The sequence below is a fragment of the Babylonia areolata genome, chromosome 15 (genome assembly GCF_041734735.1).
Source record: "Babylonia areolata isolate BAREFJ2019XMU chromosome 15, ASM4173473v1, whole genome shotgun sequence".
Classification (NCBI taxonomy): domain Eukaryota; kingdom Metazoa; phylum Mollusca; class Gastropoda; order Neogastropoda; family Buccinidae; genus Babylonia; species Babylonia areolata.
Window position 1 is genome coordinate 34,185,470 of NC_134890.1, and position 20,000 is coordinate 34,205,469.

Sequence of the window (20,000 nt, forward strand, 5' to 3'; positions counted from 1 at the left end):
TATTAGTAGCATGTTTATTATGTTTAACTTCATGATGTATTAGTAGCATCTTTATTATGTTTAACTTCATGATGTATTAGTAGCATGTTTATTATGTTTAACTTCATGATTTACTAGTAGCATGTTTATTATGTTTAACTTCATGATGTACTAGTAGCATGTTTATTATGTTTAACTTCATGATGTATTAGTAGCATTATTATGTTTAACTTTCTGTCGTGAACGTGACTAGCTTTGTGTCTGACTTTTGTGAGCGTCAGTCTGCATTCTTCTTCTTCTTCTTCTTCTTCTTGTTTTCAGACTTGTCCAGTGATGACAGGTTATTGTGCTGTGTGTCTGTGTGTTCAGACTTGTCCAGTGATGACAGGTTATTGCGCTGTGTGTCTGTGTGTTCAGACGTGTCCAATATGACAGGTTATTGCGCTGTGTGTGTGTGTGTTCAGACTTGTCCAGTGATGACAGGTTATTGCGCTGTGTGTGTGTGTTCAGACTTGTCCAATATGACAAGTTATTGCGCTGTGTGTCTGTGTGTTCAGACTTGTCCAATATAACAAGTTATTGCGCTGTGTGTCTGTGTGTTCAGACTTGTCCAATATGACAGGTTATTGCGCTGTGTCTGTGTGTTCAGACTTGTTCAATATGACAAGTTATTGTGCTGTGTGTCTGTGTGTTCAGACTTGTCCAATATGACAAGTTATTGCGCTGTGTGTGTGTGTTCAGACTTGTCCAATATAACAAGTTATTGTGCTGTGTGTCTGTGTGTTCAGACTTGTCCATTGATGACAGGTTATTGTGCTGTGTGTCTGTGTGTTCAGACTTGTCCAGTGATGACAGGTTATTGTGCTGTGTGTCTGTGTGTTCAGACTTGTTCAATATGACAAGTTGTGCTGTGTGTCTGTGTGTTCAGACTTGTTCAGTGATGACAGGTTATTGCGCTGTGTGTCTGTGTGTTCAGACTTGTCCAGTGATGACAGGTTATTGTGCTGTGTGTCTGTGTGTTCAGACTTGTCCAGTGATGACAGGTTATTGTGCTGTGTGTCTGTGTGTTCAGACTTGTCCAGTGATGACAGGTTATTGTGCTGTGTGTCTGTGTGTTCAGACTTGTCCAGTGATGACAGGTTATTGTGCTGTGTGTCTGTGTGTTCAGAATTGTCCAATATGACAAGTTATTGTGCTGTGTGTCTGTGTGTTCAGACTTGTCCAGTGATGACAGGTTATTGTGCTGTGTGTCTGTGTGTTCAGACTTGTCCAGTGATGACAGGTTATTGTGCTGTGTGTCTGTGTGTTCAGACTTGTCCAATATGACAAGTTATTGCGCTGTGTGTCTGTGTGTTCAGACTTGTCCAATATGACAAGTTATTGTGCTGTGTGTCTGTGTGTTCAGACTTGTCCAATATAACAAGTTATTGCGCTGTGTGTCTGTGTGTTCAGACTTGTTCAATATGACAAGTTGTGCTGTGTGTCTGTGTGTTCAGACTTGTTCAATATGACAAGTTGTGCTGTGTGTCTGTGTGTTCAGACTTGTCCAATATGACAAGTTGTGCTGTGTGTCTGTGTTCAGACTTGTCCAGTGATGACAGGTTATTGTGCTGTGTGTCTGTGTGTTCAGACTTGTTTGATATGACAAGTTGTGCTGTGTGTCTGTGTGTTCAGACTTGTCCAATGATGACAGGTTATTGCGCTGTGTGTCTGTGTGTTCAGACTTGTTCAATATGACAAGTTATTGTGCTGTGTTTCTTTGTGTTCAGACTTGTCCAGTGATAACAAGTTATTGCGCTGTGTGTGTGTGTGTGTGTGTGTGTTCAGACTTGTCCAGTGACGTCAGCAACGTGACGATAGGGGGAGTGGAGTGCTTCCAGCACCAAGACTTCCTGGAGGATCCTGCAGCCATTAGTATGGTGTGAGTGTGTGTGTGAGGGGGTTTGGGGAGGGGGGTGGGGAGGGAGAAATGGGGGGGGAGTGGGAATGTGTGAGTGTGTGTGTGTGTGTGTGTGTGGGGGGGGGGGGGGTGAGGGTGTGGATGTGGATTTTTGGGGGAGTGGGAGTGTGTGTGGGGGGTGAGGGGGGAGTGTGTGGATTGGGAGTGTGTGTGTGGATGTGGGGGTGTGTGTGGGTGGAGGTGTGTGTGAGTATATACCTGTGTGTGTGTGTGTGTGTGTGTGTGTGTGTATCTGTGTGTGTGCGTGCGTGTGTGTGTGTGTGTGTGTGTGTGTGTGTGTGTGTGTGTGATTTAAAGTGTTGATTCATCTTTCACACACACACGCACACACACAACTTACACAACTTGCACGCGCGCGCGTACACACGCACGCACACACACACACACACACACACACACACACACACACACACACACACACACACACACACACGTTTCCAGAGATAAAAACAAAACAACCCAAGATTCCTACTGTTCCTCCTCCAACAACGTTAGCACAAAACACTGTTTTTGGTGATAAAGGGCCGCTAACACCCCTTACTGTGGTGCTACCCCCCATCCCTATGCCCCCACCCCAAATCTTCTTCCCCAGGCTATTCCTGATCCTGATCCTGGTGCTAGCACTCCACCCCAAATCTTCCCCCCAGACTGTTCTTGATCCTGCTCCTGGTGCTAGCACCCCACCCCAAATCTTACCCCCAGACTATTCCTGACCCTGATCCTGGTGCTAACAACCCCTCCCCAAATCTTCTTCCCCAGTATATTCTTGATCCTTATCCTGGTGCTAACAACCCCTCCACAAATCTTCCCCCAGACGTGCCTGGACGTGATGCTAACACCCCACCCCCCTACCCCAATTCTTCCCCCCAGGCTATTTCTGAGCCTGATCGTGGTGCTGGTGGCGGTGGGCACGTGCCTGGACGTGGTGTTGCGGATGGACGAGGTGGAGGCGGTCTCCGGGCCGGTCAGCCGGGTGGGGTACCGGGGCGGCCACAACACCAGCCGTCTGTCCCGCTTCGGGGCCAGCTTCTACCAGCGCTGGAAGAGGATCGGGTCCGGGAGGGGGCGGGGCACGGAGCAGGAGTGGGAGGGGCAGGAGGGGGAGGGGCAGCTGGGTTCTGCCAAAAGGAGATACACTATTGGTGAGTCTGTGTGTGTTTGTGTGTCTGTCTGTCTCTGTCTGTCTCTCTTCCCGTGTCTTTGTCCGTCTGTCTGTCTCTCTTTGTCTCAATCTCTTTCTATCTCTTTCTCTTTCTGTCTCCTCTCTCTCTCTCTCTCTCTCTCTCTCTCTCTCTGTCTCTGTCTCCTCTCTTTCTGTGTTGGTGGGACGGTAATCCCATGGAGGGAGGGAAGGGGGGGGGGGGCATGGGGAGGAGGCTTGTAATGAGTAGTTGTGGTTCAGTCAGTGCATGGAGAGGACGTTGTGTATGTGGTTCAGTCAGTGCATGGAGGGGACGTTGTGTATGTGGTTCAGTCAGTGCATGGAGAGGACGTTGTGTATGTGGTTCAGTCAGTGCATGGAGAGGACGTTGTGTATGTGGTTCAGTCAGTGCATGGAGAGGACGTTGTGTATGTGGTTCAGTCAGTGCATGGAGAGGACGTTGTGTATGTGGTTCAGCCAGTGCATGGAGAGGACGTTGTGTATGTGGTTCAGTCAGTGCATGGAGAGGACGTTGTGTATGTGGTTCAGTCAGTGCATGGAGAGGACGTTGTGTATGTGGTTCAGTCAGTGCATGGAGAGGACGTTGTGTATGCTTACTGCTGGCTGGAAAGCCCGACTGCTTAAAAGCCCGGTTCTTGAAGCTGAAAGGTCCGAATCTTGAGGCTAAAAGGCACCAATATTGAGCCTTAAAAACCCAGATTCTTGAAGCTGAAAGGCGCCATTATTGAGGCTGAACACCCTTTATCTTGTGGGTAAAATGCCCAACTGATTTCTAGAGCCTGAAAACCTGATTTTGGAGACGGAATCCCCACAGCACTTGGTGCAGACGAAGGTTGGAACTTGAGGGAACAACAGTGATGAACATACCGATGTAGTGTGCTGTGTAGCATATCGGGTGCTTTGTAGCATATCGTGTGCTGTGTAGCATATCGTGTGCTTTGTAAGACACCCACAACAGTTTTCTGGATGGAGCGCTATACAAGTATCCATTACTATTATCTTTCTTCTTCTTCTTTCTTTGTTTATCTTATTATTATTGTTATTTGATTTTTAGATGAATGTTTTACACTGACCTAGAAGGGCTCCTGAGGCCTGTCCAGCGCGTGGGGTTTGTGCAGATGTCAGGCATCTGCTGCTTCTCTTCAATGTGTGTGTGTGTGTGTGTGTGTGTGTGTGTGTGTGTGTGTGTGTGTGTGTGTGTGTGTGTGTGTGTACTTCAGATATTACTGATGTATTTGTGCAGCTGTCAGAATGCATTTCCTCTGCAGACTGTTGCCAGAGGACGACACACTCGTTGCCATGGGTTCTTTCTCAGTGCGCCAGGTGCGTGCTGCACACGGGACCTCGGATCATCATCTCATCCGGATGACTGGGTGCTCAGTTTGGTTTTCCCGGGAGAAAGGGCGAGACCGGTATTCGAACCCAGATCTGTTTAAACAAACTGAAAGTGAAACAATCCGTGGGTTTGATCTTTTTATTTCTGGTTTGTTTTTTGTTTTTAACTCTTTCCCAGGCTACAAGCCATCCATCATGAGGCGAATCTCCAGCAGCTTTGTGGGCAGACACGGCCCCACGAGGGACAGTGACCTTGACCCCTCTCCCCTCTCCTCCCCCCGGGACACCACCTTCACCAAGGGAGCAGCACGGAACAGCCGGCAAACCTGGCCGCCTACCGAGGGAGGGGAACAGAACAGCCGGCACACCTGGCCACCTACTGAGGGAGGGGGACAGAACAGCCACAAAGAGATTGCCGACCATGAACGGAGTTTGCCGAAGAAGGGGCCGGGGGTCAGGGGGCACGGAAAGCCGATCTCCGAGGTGGGCGTGGCCCAGCTGACTTTGGTGACGACACTGTCGGATCCCCAACAGCTCAGTGGTGTGTCTCCGCAGGTCAGTCTGTCAGGAGTGCGGTTCTTCACACTGTGGTCTGAAATCAGAAGTGAGGGAAGGTTTGGAGAGTGGTTACTTGTTGTAGTTTGACGTGGGATTGTGCAGGGTGATTGTGAACGGCTTCACATTGATTGTGCAGGGTGATTGTGAATGGCTTCAGATTGATTGTGCAGGGTGATTGTGAATGGCTTCAGATTGATTGTGCAGGGTGACTGTGAATGGCTTCACATTGATTGTGCAGGGTGATTGTGAATGGCTTCAGATTGATTGTGCAGGGTGACTGTGAATGGCTTCACATTGATTGTGCAGGGTGACTGTGAACGGCTTCAGACTGATTGTGCAGGGTGATTGTGAATGGCTTCAGATTGATTGTGCAGGGTGATTGTGAATGGCTTCAGATTGATTGTGCAGGGTGATTGTGAATGGTTTCAGATTGATTGTGCAGGGTGATTGTGAATGGTTTCAGATTGATTGTGCAGGGTGATTGTGAATGGTTTCAGATTGATCGTGCAGGGTGACTGTGAACGGCTTCAGATTGATTGTGCAGGGTGACTGTGAACGGCTTCAGATTGATTGTGCAGGGTGATTGTGAATGGCTTCAGATTGATTGTGCAGGGTGACTGTGAATGGCTTCAGACTGATTGTGCAGGGTGATTGTGAATGGTTTCAGATTGATCGTGCAGGGTGACTGTGAATGGCTTCAGACTGATTGTGCAGGGTGATTGTGAATGGTTTCAGATTGATTGTGCAGGGTGACTGTGAACGGCTTCAGATTGATTGTGCAGGGTGATTGTGAATGGCTTCAGACTGATTGTGCAGGGTGATTGTGAATGGCTTCAGATTGATTGTGCAGGTTGATTGTGAATGGTTTCAGATTGATTGTGCAGGGTGATTGTGAATGGCTTCAGATTGTGCAGGGTGATTGTGAATGGCTTCAGATTGATCGTGCAGGGTGATTGTGAATGGCTTCAGATTGATTGTGCAGGTTGATTGTGAATGGTTTCAGATTGATTGTGCAGGGTGACTGTGAATGGCTTCACATTGATTGTGCAGGGTGACTGTGAACGGCTTCACATTGATTGTGCATGGTGATTGTGAATGGCTTCAGACTGATTGTGCAGGGTGATTGTGAATGGCTTCAGACTGATTGTGCAGGGTGACTGTGAATGGCTTCACACTGATTGTGCATGGTGATTGTGAATGGCTTCAGATTGATTGTGCAGGGTGATTGTGAATGGTTTCAGATTGATTGTGCAGGGTGACTGTGAACGGCTTCAGACTGATTGTGCAGGGTGATTGTGAATGGCTTCACATTGATTGTGCAGGTTGATTGTGAATGGCTTCACATTGATTGTGCAGGTTGATTGTGAATGGCTTCAGATTGATTGTGCAGGATGATTGTGAATGGTTTCAGATTGATTGTGCAGGGTGATTGTGAATGGCTTCAGATTGATTGTGCAGGTTGATTGTGAATGGTTTCAGATTGATTGTGCAGGGTGATTGTGAATGGCTTCAGATTGATTGTGCAGGGTGATTGTGAATGGCTTCAGATTGATTGTGCAGGGTGATTGTGAATGACTTCAGATTGATTGTGCAGGGTGATTGTGAATGGCTTCAGATTGATTGTGCAGGGTGATTGTGAATGGCTTAGATTGATTGTGCAGGGTGATTGTGAATGGTTTCAGATTGATTGTGCAGGGTGATTGTGAATGGTTTCAGATTGATCGTGCAGGTTGATTGTGAATGGTTTCAGATTGATTGTGCAGGGTGATTGTGAATGGCTTCAGATTGATTGTGCAGGGTGATTGTGAATGGTTTCAGATTGATTGTGCAGGGTGATTGTGAATGGTTTCAGATTGATTGTGCAGGGTGATTGTGAATGGTTTCAGATTGATTGTGCAGGGTGATTGTGAATGGTTTCAGATTGATTGTGCAGGGTGATTGTGAATGGCTTCAGATTGATTGTGCAGGGTGATTGTGAATGGCTTCAGATTGATTGTGCAGGGTGATTGTGAATGGTTTCAGATTGATTGTGCAGGGTGATTGTGAATGGCTTCAGATTGATTGTGCAGGGTGATTGTGAATGGCTTCAGATTGATTGTGCAGGGTGATTGTGAATGGCTTCAGATTGATTGTGCAGGGTGATTGTGAATGGTTTCAGATTGATTGTGCAGGGTGATTGTGAATGGTTTCAGATTGATTGTGCAGGGTGATTGTGAATGGTTTCAGATTGATTGTGCAGGGTGATTGTGAATGGTTTCAGATTGATTGTGCAGGGTGATTGTAAATGGTTTCAGATTGATTGTGCAGGGTGATTGTGAATGGTTTCAGATTGATTGTGCAGGGTGATTGTGAATGGCTTCAGATTGATTGTGCAGGGTGATTGTGAATGGCTTCAGATTGATTGTGCAGGGTGATTGTGAATGGCTTCAGATTGATTGTGCAGGGTGATTGTGAATGACTTCACATTGATTGTGCAGGGTGATTGTGAACGGCTTCAGACTGACAGTAAGACCCCCAGTGTCTTCATTGTCTGTCAGTGTTTTCTGCAGGGACGTTTCTCGTGTGGGGAGGGGTTTGTGTTGGTTTACTTGCTTGTCTTTAGTCTGTGTCTTTTCCCCTTCATTCTGCCCGACTTGAGTGTACCAAGTTTTTTTTTTAGCGTTGTCAGAGTGATGGAATTTCTGTTTTATCATAAAAATGAGGCCCCCTTGGTTTGGCTGGGCTGTAGAAAACATTATTCTTGTTTCTTTTTGTACAATGTACGTGGACCAAGAGAGATATTGAGGTGTGGAACACTGGGAGAGAGTGAGTATTAAAGTGCGGTTACTTGCCTTGTCCTATTTTACCTGTACTGTGTGTTCCCTTGCGTGCCAGTGCACGTGCGGCATTGCGCCTGTATGGGTCCTCCAGCAATGGCACGAATGATGCTGCACTGTGCTGTTGAAAACGTTCAACATCAATTCTTCGTGTTGGCAGACCAAGGAAAGCCACGAGCCGACCACCGACACGGAGCCACAGCTCAACGGACTTGGTCCACCCGGGGCCAGACACACCGCCCTGGGCAGGACGTCCCCACGGGCCGACAGCAGTGACCACAGTGCTGCCGGAGCTCTCCCTTCAAACCTCCCTGCAGACCTCAGCGTGAGGTCAGAACAAGTGTCGGTCACTTCACACAGCTCCGCGTCACCTCACGGCCCAACCAACGAGAGCCTCAGTGACCGCCAAGTGTTCAGAAGTGAGGGTTCTGACGTCACCAGCAACCCCCCGGAGAGAGATGACGACACAACGGGCTGTGACGTCACACTGCCGGAGTGTGACGGACCGGCGGCGAGGGTGGCGCCCCGTGATGACGAGGTGACGGCGGAGAGCGGGGCGGAGGAAAGGGGCGGGGGCCGGAGAGGAAGTGACAGTACCGGCAGGGGAGGGACCAGTGTCAGTGACACGGCACCGGAAGTTGGAGGATCGGCCACAGCGCCAGGACCGCCACGTGCCACAGATGGCGCTACCAGCACCGGCCTCGTTCCTCCACACACATGTAGACGGACTCATGAACACACTCTTGCAGCCGCCGGTACAGAAGCACCAGTATTTCCCGGCGAACGTGCACCACAAACCACAGGTACAGCAGCACCAGTGACCACTAGTGAACGTGCACCTGAAACCATCGGTACAACAGCGCCACTCTTCACCAAGGAACCTGCACCACAAACCACCGATACAACAGCACCAGTATCCATCAGTGCACGCGCACCACAAACCACCGGTACAAAGACAAAGACAGCAGAAGCTGCAGGCGAGCACGTTCCGGAAGCCAGCGGCAAACAATCGTTCCCATCCACGGGAAGCTGCCCGCCGAGGACCGAGGAGGACGAGGTGGATGGTGTGTCCCCGCGCGGTCTGTCCCCGGTACTGCCGGACGTCTTCGCGCTGCACGTGCCGGGCACAGAGCCCAGCACGCCCACCCTGAGGTCCGCACGGTCCTCCTCCCCCACCCCGCCCCCCGCCACACCCCTCCCCGCCACCCCTTGCCCTGAAGACCCCCTCTCCATCTCCCCTGACAACAACGACCACAACCGCACCCGGTCCCCGAAACAGCTCCGCTTCCACGACCACATGAACACGCCCATTTCCGCCACAACCGACACCACCACCACCACCTCCGCCACCGATCCGCGAAGCCGGTCACTGTCCCCGCAGCATCACAACACCAGCACGCCCAAGCGCGACCACCCCCACCCCCTACCATCCCGCGACCACCCCGAGGACGATCTCCTCTTCGCGCCGCCCACCCCGGGTAGAAGCGCGCTGATCAGCATCCCGGAGGAGGGGCACGCGGGGGGGCCGAGCGGCGACCAGACCTTGACCTTGACCTTGACCCTGAACCAGACCCCCCCGACTCAAACCCAGACCCCCACCCTGCACTATCGCAGGTGTGGCGACCAGCGGCCCAGGTCGTGGACACCTCACCATCACCACCATCACGGCAACAACAACAACAACGAGGACGGTTACAAGGAGGTGGAGGAGGGCGGAGTGAGGTGGAGGCGGCATCAGGACAGCGAGCTGTGGGGCACGGATGTGGAAGGTGAGGGGGAGGGGGGTGGAGGAGGGGAGGGTGGGGGGCAACCCTCTTTTGGGGGGAAGACCGCCCGCTTGAAAATAACAGGTCAACAAAGAAAGGGGGGCGGGGAAAAAGCTGGTGCACGTTCTTGCACGCACGAATACACACGTACATTTACATGCCTGAGTAGCTGGCACTGGATCAGCAGGCTTTCGATGCTGGGCAGGCCGCTCCTCTCTAGGACCTGGAGGTTGGAGACCCTGTCTTGCCACTTTATGCCGAGGATCTTTCGTAGGCATCTCTGGTGAAACTGCTCAAGTTGTTGAATGTGACGGCGATACGTCATCCATGTTTCACAGCAGTACAACAAGGTGGTCAGCACAACAGCTCTGTAGGTTTTGATTTTGGTGCTGAGCCTGATGCCTTTGCTATCCTTCCCTTATCTTACCTTTCTTTATCCTACCAGTCCTAACCTTCCCTCATCCTACCTTTCCTCATCCTACCTTCCCTCATCCTACCTTCCCTCATCCTACCTTCCCTCATCCTACCTTTCCTCATCCTACCTTCACCTTCCCTAACCTTTATTCTACCTGTCCTAACCGTCCAGCAGGCCAGGTGAAGCAGGAGGAGGAAGAGGAGGAGGCCCACGGTCTGGTGACGGACGTGCTGCTCTGTTTCTCCTTCCTGCGGGCCGTGCGGAAGGTGCTGGCGGAGGGCAACGCGGACCACCTCTTCTCGCTGAACGGGGTGCGCGTGCTGAGCATCTCCTGGATCGTGCTGGGCAACACCATGGCCATGATGCACAGGCACCCACACCTCGTCGGTGAGTGGCTAGAGGAAGACCCAGCACACACACACACACACACACACACACACACACACACACACACACACACACACACACACACACACCTGTGGCCCAGTGGTAACATGTCAGAACGCGGAGAGAATCAGAGTGCACGGGGTTCAGTCCCACAGTCGTCAGTAATTTCTCTCTCCTGTACTCGACCTTGAGTGGTGGTCTGGACGCTGGTCATTCCGATGAGACGATAAACTGAGCTCCCGTGTGTAGCATGCGCATACCGCATGTAAAAGAACCCACGGCAACTGAAGAGTTGTCCCTGGCAAAATTCTGTAGAAACGTCCACTATGATCGGAAGACGAACACACTTGCAGGCAGGAAAAAAAAAATGTCTGTACTTCAGCGATGCGCTCTCCATGCAGAGAGCAGCCCGAATTTCACACATATGTCTTTTGTGACAGTACAGTACAGTACAGTACAGTACAGTATATTGGGCGCCACTGGGCGCTCATCATTCGTTTCCTGTGTCAATAAATAGATTTCAGGTACGCACACATACACACTCAAACCCACTCACCACCACCACCATCATCATCATCATCGTCGTCGTTGTCACCATCATCATCATCACCACCACCACCACCACCACCACCACCACCACGACCATCATCATCATCATCATCATCATCATCATCATCATCATCATCATCATCATCATCATCATCACCACCACCACCACCACCACCACCACCACCACCATCATCATCATCACCATCATCACCATCATCACCATCACCATCATCAACTTCATCACCACCATCACCATCATCACCATCATCATCACCATCACCATCATCACCATCACCATCATCAACTTCATCATCACCATCACCATCACCACCATCACCATCACCATCATCATCATCATCACCGTCATCATCATCAACTTCATCACCATCATCAACTTCATCATCATCACCATCATCATCACCACCATCACGATCACCATCATCACCATCATCATCTTCATCACCATCATCACCATCACCATCACCATCATCACCATTACCATCATCACTATTACCATCACCACCATCACCATCACCACCATCACCATCATCACCACCACCATCATCACCATCATCATCATCACCATAATCACCATCATCACCATCATCACCATCACCATAATCACCACCATCATCATCACCATCATCATCACAGAAGGAACGTGTTTCAGGGAACAAGGTAGACACAGTCAAGCTGGCCCAGATCATTATCATCATCACTACCATCATCACCATCATCACCATCACCACCTTCATCATCACCATCATCTTCATCACTACCATCATCACCATCATCACCATCACCACCTTCATCATCACCATCATCTTCATCACTACCACCATTATCATCATCACCATCACCATCACCATCACCACCATCACCATCACAACCATCATCACCATCACCATCACCACCATCACAACCATCATCACCATCATCACCATCACCTTCACCATCATCACCATCACCATCATCACCACCATCATCATCACCATCACCATCATCACCATCACCATCATCACCACCATCATCATCACCATCACGATCATCACAGAGAAAGGATCGTGTTCCAGGCAACAAGGTGGACACAGTCAAGCTGGCCCAGACGGTGTGGTTCCAGGCCGTCATGAACGGCACGTTTGCTGCAGACACCTTCTTCATCCTCAGGTCTGATCGCTTCTTTCTGTCCGTCTGTCTCTCTCTACACCCCCCTCTCTCTCTCTCTCTCTCTCTCTCTCTCTCTCTCTCTCTCTCACTCTCTCTTTGTATCTCTCTCTCTCTTTGTCTCTCAGTCTGTCCGTTTCTCCTTCTCTCTGTCTCTGTCTGTCTGTCTATCTGTCTGTCTGTCTGTCTGTCTGTCTCTCTCTCTCTCTGTCTCTGTCCGTATCTCCCGCTCTGTCTCTGACTCTCTCTCTCTTTCTCTGCCTTTCTGCCTCTGCCCATTGTTCCTCCCCTGCAAAAGATAATAATTATTATCTCTGTGTGTGTGTGTGTGTGTGTGTGTGTGTGTGTGTGTGTGTGTGTGTGCGCGCGCGTGTGTGTGTGTGTGTGTGTGTGTGTGTGTGTGTGTGTGTGTGTGCGTGTGTGTGTGTGTGTTAAAAGGTTTGGGTTTGTTTTTTGTTTTGTTTTTTGTTTTTGTTTTTTAATGTCCCGGACGTTCTTGTGTCGACCACAGTTTTATTTTGTACATTAATTCATGATGTCAATTCAGAATAGATGGAGAAGGGGGTGGGGGAGAGGGGTGGGAGGGTGGGGATCTGAATACAGTGAACATTAGCAATAACAGATGTAAGTCATTATAGTTATTACACAATCAGTTCAAAACGAGACAATACTCAAGACCAGTTCCCGGCATTCCATAACAATGTCCTTGTAATCAATATCAATAAATTTAAGGGATAGATCACTCATGCAAGAAAAAGCATACAACTTTTCTTTTACTGAATCAGGGCATGTGAAAAAAAGGAGAAAGGACACAACAACAACAACAACAACAAAGACAAAAAACAAAAGACCCAAGACAGTAATATGGAAGTTGTATAAATTCAATAATAATGTGGACAGAGTCAAAATCCATCATAAAGACAGTCAGATGGACGACCAGGCAGACAGGCAGACACACAGGCAGACAGACTTTGGTGTGTCTGTCTGTACAGTGGATGTCTGGTGTGTTACCACTTGGTGTGTCTGTCTGTACAGTGGATGTGTGGTGTGTTACCACTTAGTGTGTCTGGATGTACAGTGGATGTGTGGTGTGTTACCACATGGTGTGTCTGTCTGTACAGTGTATGTCTGGTGTGTTACCACTTGGTGTGTCTGGATGTACAGTGGATGTCTGGTGTGTTACCACTTGGTGTGTCTGGATGTACAGTGGATGTGTGGTGTGTTACCACTTGGTGTGTCTGGATGTACAGTGGATGTGTGGTGTGTTACCACTTGGTGTGTCTGGATGTACAGTGGATGTGTGGTGTGTTACCACTTGGTGTGTCTGGATGTACAGTGGATGTGTGGTGTGTTACCACTTGGTGTGTCTGGATGTACAGTGGATGTCTGGTGTGTTACCACTTCCTGCGGGCCAAGAGCAGGCAGTTACAAAAGGACCCCGTGACGTCAGTGCTGACAGTGAGGGCCGTCCTCCTCTTCTACCTGCACAGGTTCATCAGGTCAGACCACTCTTCCTTTCACCCCCTCTCTCTCTCTCTCTCACACACACACACACACACACACACACACACACACACACCGTTTAAGTGTTTTGTTTGTTAGATATGTGTTCCTTGAAACTACATAATGAAATGTAATACGACAGTAGAAGTTCGTACGACTGAAACGACAATAAAATGCGTTATTGGTAAAGGACGGTGGTGGGTCTTCGTAGTAAATAAACGAGCGCGGAATTATTCACTTGTTTTGAAAGGTTCTGTACAGTAGTGGAAAAAAAAGACAAAGAAACATGCAAAAATACAAGGATTTCTTTTTTTTCAAAATCGGACAAAACCAGTAGCTGTTTTTATCACCGAACAATAGTGGACGTTTATGTCGGAGAAATGACAGTAGAAATCTGTCCATTACACATGTAGTAACGTTTTTGTATCACTCTCGCGACAATGACTTATGTTTTTGTCCTTTTAACTCATTGTGTTATTCCATGTAAAGACTTGCCACTAACTGTCAGATGAAGTATGTGTCATTAATGAACAACACACTGTATCACTATGAACACTGGTGTTTGTTTTCAGTGTTTGGTCTGTCATACTGCATGGCTACTGGTTCTTCTTTGTGTTCAGAGTCGGTGTGTGTGTGTGTGTGTGTGTGTGTGTGTGTGTGTGTGTGTGTGTGTGTGTGTTATCAAGAATTGTTTGTTTTTATCATCACGAATTAATGGATTGCATCATTCCATGTGAACATGGCAACATTAATTTTACTTTTGGTGGTACCAGAAAATAAAAAGTAGCTATAGTGCTATATATCTACCTATTCGAATGAATCTGGCAGAAACCTGTTGTCTCATACAGACTGTGTGTCCCTAACAGGACTTTACCGTCCTACAGCTGTAGTTAAATAAATACTGTGTGTCCCTAACCAGGGTTTTGTCGTGCTACAGAGGTTGTGTCATACAGACTGTGTGTCCCTAAACAGGACTTTGCCGTGTTACACAGGTTGTGTCATGCAGACTGTGTGTCCCTAACCAGGGTGTTGCCGTGTTACACAGGTTGTGTCATACAGACTGTGTGTCCATAACCAGGGTGTTGCCGTGTTACACAGGTTGTGTCATACAGACTGTGTGTCCCTAACCAGGGTGTTGCCGTGTTACACAGGTTGTGTCATACAGACTGTGTGTCCCTAACCAGGGTGTTGCCGTGTTACACAGGTTGTGTCATACAGACTGTCTGTCTCTAACCACGACTTTGCCGTGTTACACAGGTTGTGTCATACAGACTGTCTGTCTCTAACCACGACTTTGCCGTGTTACACAGGTTGTGTCATACAGACTGTCTGTCTCTAACCACGACTTTGCCGTGTTACACAGGTTGTGTCATACAGACTGTGTGTCTCTAACCAGGACTTTGCCGTGTTACACAGGTTGTGTCATACAGACTGTGTGTCCCTAACCAGGGTGTTGCCGTGTTACACAGGTTGTGTTATACAGACTGTGTGTCCCTAACCAGGGTGTTGCCGTGTTACAGAGGTTGTCATACAGACTGTGTGTCCCTAACAGGACGTTGCCGTGTTACAGAGGTTGTCCCATACAGACTGTGTGTCCCTAACCAGGGTGTTGCCATGTTACACAGGTTGTCTCATACAGACTGTGTGTCCCTAACCAGGGTGTTGCCATGTTACACAGGTTGTCTCATACAGACTGTGTGTCCCTAACAGGACGTTGCCGTGTTACAGAGGTTGTCCCATACAGACTGTGTGTCCCTAACCAGGGTGTTGCCATTGTTACACAGGTTGTCTCATACAGACTGTGTGTCCCTAACAGGACGTTGCCGTGTTACACAGGTTGTCTCATACAGACTGTGTGTCCCTAACCAGGGTGTTGCCATTGTTACACAGGTTGTGTCATACAGACTGTGTGTCCCTAACCAGGGTGTTGCCATGTTACACAGGTTGTCTCATACAGACTGTGTGTCCCTAACCAGGGTGTTGCCATTGTTACACAGGTTGTGTCATACAGACTGTGTGTCCCTAACCAGGGTGTTGCCATGTTACACAGGTTGTGTCATACAGACTGTGTGTCCCTAACCAGGGTGTTGCCATGTTACACAGGTTGTCTCATACAGACTGTGTGTCCCTAACCAGGGTGTTGCCATTGTTACACAGGTTGTGTCATACAGACTGTGTGTCCCTAACCAGGGTGTTGCCATTGTTACACAGGTTGTGTCATACAGACTGTGTGTCCCTAACCAGGGTGTTGCCATGTTACACAGGTTGTCTCATACAGACTGTGTGTCCCTAACCAGGGTGTTGCCATTGTTACACAGGTTGTGTCATACAGACTGTGTGTCCCTAACCAGGGTGTTGCCATGTTACACAGGTTGTCTCATACAGACTGTGTGTCCCTAACCAGGGTGTTGCCATGTTACACAGGTTGTCTCATACAGACTGTGTGTCTCTAACCAGGGTGTTGCCGTGTTACAGAGGTTGTGTCATACAGACTGTGTGTCTCTAACCAGGGTGTTGCCATGTTACACAGGTTGTCTCATACAGACTGTGTGTCTCTAACCAGGGTGTTGCCGTGTTACTACGTGGTACTCCTGTCTTACACCACACTGGTGCCATACCTGGGGGACGGTCCCCACTGGAGCAGTACAGATCAGGACCTGGAGCCGTGTAGAGACCACTGGTGGGCCAACGCCCTCTTCTTCTCCAACTTCTACAGAGCGGACCACATGGTCAGTTAGGGACACTGCATGGGAGTGGACACGGTTGTGTTGTTTGTGTCTGTGGGGTTGTGTTGTGTTGTTTGTGTCTGTGGGGTTGTGTTGTGTTGTTTGTGTCTGTGGGGTTGTGTTGTGTTGTTTGTGTCTGTGGGGTTGTGTTGTGTTGTTTGTGTCTGTGGGGTTGTGTTGTTTGTGTCTGTAGGGTTGTGTTGTTTCTGTCTGTGGGGTTGTGTTGTGTTGTTTGTGTCTGTGGTGTTGTGTTGTTTCTGTCTGTGGGGTTGTGTTGTGTTGTTTCTGTCTGTGGGGTTGTGTTGTGTTGTTTGTGTCTGTGGGGTTGTGTTGTTTGTGTCTGTGGGGTTGTGTTGTGTTGTTTCTGTCTGTGTGGTTGTGTTGTGTTGTTTCTGTCTGTGGGGTTGTGTTGTTTGTGTCTGTGGGGTTGTGTTGTGTTGTTTCTGTCTGTGGGGTTGTGTTGTTTGTGTCTGTGGGGTTGTGTTGTGTTGTTTCTGTCTGTGGGGTTGTGTTGTTTGTGTCTGTGGGGTTGTGTTGTGTTGTTTCTGTCTGTGGGGTTGTGTTGTTTGTGTCTGTGTGGTTGTGTTGTGTTGTTTCTGTCTGTGGGGTTGTGTTGTTTGTGTCTGTGGGGTTGTGTTGTGTTGTTTCTGTCTGTGGGGTTGTGTTGTTTGTGTCTGTGTGGTTGTGTTGTGTTGTTTCTGTCTGTGGGGTTGTGTTGTTTGTGTCTGTGTGGTTGTGTTGTGTTGTTTCTGTCTGTGGGGTTGTGTTGTTTGTGTCTGTGGGGTTGTGTTGTGTTGTTTCTGTCTGTGGGGTTGTGTTGTGTTGTTTGTGTCTGTGGGGTTGTGTTGTGTTGTTTGTGTCTGTAGGGTTGTGTTGTTTCTGTCTGTGGGGTTGTGTTGTGTTGTTTGTGTCTGTGGGGTTGTGTTGTGTTGTTTGTGTCTGTAGGGTTGTGTTGTTTCTGTCTGTGGGGTTGTGTTGTGTTGTTTCTGTCTGTGGGGTTGTGTTGTGTTGTTTCTGTCTGTGGGGTTGTGTTGTGTTGTTTCTGTCTGTGGGGTTGTGTTGTTTGTGTCTGTGGGGTTGTGTTGTGTTGTTTCTGTCTGTGGGGTTGTGTTGTGTTGTTTGTGTCTGTGGGGTTGTGTTGTTTCTGTCTGTGGGGTTGTGTTGTGTTGTTTGTGTCTGTGGTGTTGTGTTGTTTCTGTCTGTGGGGTTGTGTTGTGTTGTTTGTGTCTGTGGGGTTGTGTTGTTTGTGTCTGTGGGGTTGTGTTGTTTCTGTCTGTGGGGTTGTGTTGTGTTGTTTCTGTCTGTGGGGTTGTGTTGTGTTGTTTCTGTCTGTGGGGTTGTGTTGTGTTGTTTCTGTCTGTGTGGTTGTGTTGTGTTGTTTCTGTCTGTGGGGTTGTGTTGTGTTGTTTCTGTCTGTAGGGTTGTGTTGTGTTGTTTGTGTCTGTGGGTTGTGTTGTGTTGTTTGTGTCTGTGGGGTTGTGTTGTGTTGTTTCTGTCTGTGGGGTTGTGTTGTGTTGTTTGTGTCTGTAGGGTTGTGTTGTGTTGTTTCTGTCTGTAGGGTTGTGTTGTGTTGTTTCTATCTGTGGGGTTGTGTTGTGTTGTTTGTGTCTGTAGGGTTGTGTTGTGTTGTTTCTGTCTGTGGGGTTGTGTTGTGTTGTTTGTGTCTGTGTGGTTGTGTTGTGTTGTTTGTGTCTGTGGTGTTGTGTTGTGTTGTTTGTGTCTGTGGGGTTGTGTTGTGTTGTTTCTGTCTGTAGGGTTGTGTTGTGTTGTTTCTGTCTGTGGGGTTGTGTTGTGTTGTTTCTGTCTGTGTGCCGGTTGTGTTGTGTTGTTTGTGTCTGTGGGGTTGTGTTGTGTTGTTTGTGTCTGTGGGGTTGTGTTGTTTCTGTCTGTGGGGTTGTGTTGTGTTGTTTGTGTCTGTGGGGTTGTGTTGTTTGTGTCTGTGGGGTTGTGTTGTGTTGTTTCTGTCTGTGGGGTTGTGTTGTTTGTGTCTGTGGGGTTGTGTTGTGTTGTTTGTGTCTGTGGGGTTGTGTTGTGTTGTTTGTGTCTGTGGGGTTGTGTTGTTTCTGTCTGTGGGGTTGTGTTGTGTTGTTTGTGTCTGTGGGGTTGTGTTGTTTGTGTCTGTGGGGTTGTGTTGTTTCTGTCTGTAGGGTTGTGTTGTTTCTGTCTGTGGGGTTGTGTTGTGTTGTTTGTGTCTGTAGGGTTGTGTTGTGTTGTTTCTGTCTGTGGGGTTGTGTTGTTTCTGTCTGTGGGGTTGTGTTGTGTTGTTTGTGTCTGTGGGGTTGTGTTGTTTGTGTCTGTGGGGTTGTGTTGTTTGTGTCTGTGGGGTTGTGTTGTGTTGTTTCTGTCTGTAGGGTTGTGTTGTGTTGTTTGTGTCTGTGGGGTTGTGTTGTGTTGTTTCTGTCTGTAGGGTTGTGTTGTGTTGTTTCTGTCTGTGGGGTTGTGTTGTGTTGTTTCTGTCTGTGGGGTTGTGTTGTTTCTGTCTGTAGGGTTGTGTTGTGTTGTTTGTGTCTGTGGGGTTGTGTTGTTTGTGTCTGTGGGGTTGTGTTGTGTTGTTTGTGTCTGTGGGGTTGTGTTGTGTTGTTTGTGTCTGTGGTGTTGTGTTGTGTTGTTTGTGTCTGTGGGGTTGTGTTGTGTTGTTTGTGTCTGTGGGGTTGTGTTGTTTCTGTCTGTGGGGTTGTGTTGTTTGTGTCTGTGGTGTTGTGTTGTGTTGTTTCTGTCTGTGGGGTTGTGTTGTGTTGTTTCTGTCTGTGGTGTTGTGTTGTGTTGTTTGTGTCTGTGGGGTTGTGTTGTGTTGTTTCTGTCTGTGTGGTTGTGTTGTGTTGTTTGTGTCTGTGGGGTTGTGTTGTGTTGTTTGTGTCTGTGGGGTTGTGTTGTTTGTGTCTGTGGGGTTGTGTTGTTTGTGTCTGTGGGGTTGTGTTGTGTTGTTTCTGTGTGCTGGTCTGGGGATGGCGGTGAAGATGTCATGGATTTTGCAATTTTGTATTATTTGTTGCCGGTGTTTTTGTTTTTGTTCTGGTCGTTGTTGTTGATGGTGGTGGTGGTGGTGGTGGTGTAGGTGGTATGTGTGTGTGTGTGTGTGTGTGTGTGTGTGTGTGTGTGTGTGAGTGAGAAGGAGAGAGACAGACAGACAGACAGACAGACAGACAGCAGAGATTTCTGTTCCTCTGGAAAAATGGTTTGCTGACCACATTTCTACTGCAGTTACCGAGAAACTGTGTGTGAGCGATGCACTGAAAATGTGTAGAATTCCTGAAATTCGGTTTACAGTTCATGACTCTATCTGTACTAAAGGTACGGTGAAACATTTTGTTTTTCTAGGTTCACTTCAGCTGCTGTTACTGACAATCTGCTAACATGTATTCAAAAAAGTATGTGAGGTATATTTTCTCGTGATTACGTTTCAGTCACCTCCAACAAGTGTGTTAATTAAGCTATAAACTTTCAGAAATTGATGGTCTGTTCATTTTCCTGTAAGAAAAATATGGTTATGTGTACTTTCTTGTTGCAGTGTGCGTGCTACACTTTTTGTTTGTTAATTATTACCCTTCGGAGCCAGACGCCGCCAGGCAAACAGGAAGCACAAGTCAGAATAATGTCCGGCACTGAAGGGGTTAAGAGGAGGAGACAGGGCTGTCTGTTCCATCCCGACAGAGGTTCAAGGGAGCCAACAAATTGTGATT

General features: G+C 48.3%; 1 protein-coding gene across 3 annotated transcripts in view; it reads left to right on the forward strand.

The window, feature by feature from the left end:
• LOC143290596 (uncharacterized) overlaps window positions 1-20,000 on the forward strand; it is a 79,804-nt gene that overhangs the window by 41,875 nt on the left and 17,929 nt on the right. For 2 of the 3 annotated variants that reach the window (XM_076600184.1, XM_076600186.1), the window contains exons 4-11: window positions 1,807-1,900; window positions 2,810-3,081; window positions 4,615-4,991; window positions 7,971-9,579; window positions 10,163-10,378; window positions 12,001-12,094; window positions 13,471-13,590; window positions 16,158-16,323. In XM_076600184.1, coding sequence (XP_076456299.1) covers window positions 1,807-1,900; window positions 2,810-3,081; window positions 4,615-4,991; window positions 7,971-9,579; window positions 10,163-10,378; window positions 12,001-12,094; window positions 13,471-13,590; window positions 16,158-16,323 — 2,948 coding nt within the window. The remainder of the gene's footprint in view (window positions 1-1,806; window positions 1,901-2,809; window positions 3,082-4,614; window positions 4,992-7,970; window positions 9,580-10,162; window positions 10,379-12,000; window positions 12,095-13,470; window positions 13,591-16,157; window positions 16,324-20,000) is intronic. The other variant, XM_076600185.1, reaches the window with a different exon arrangement.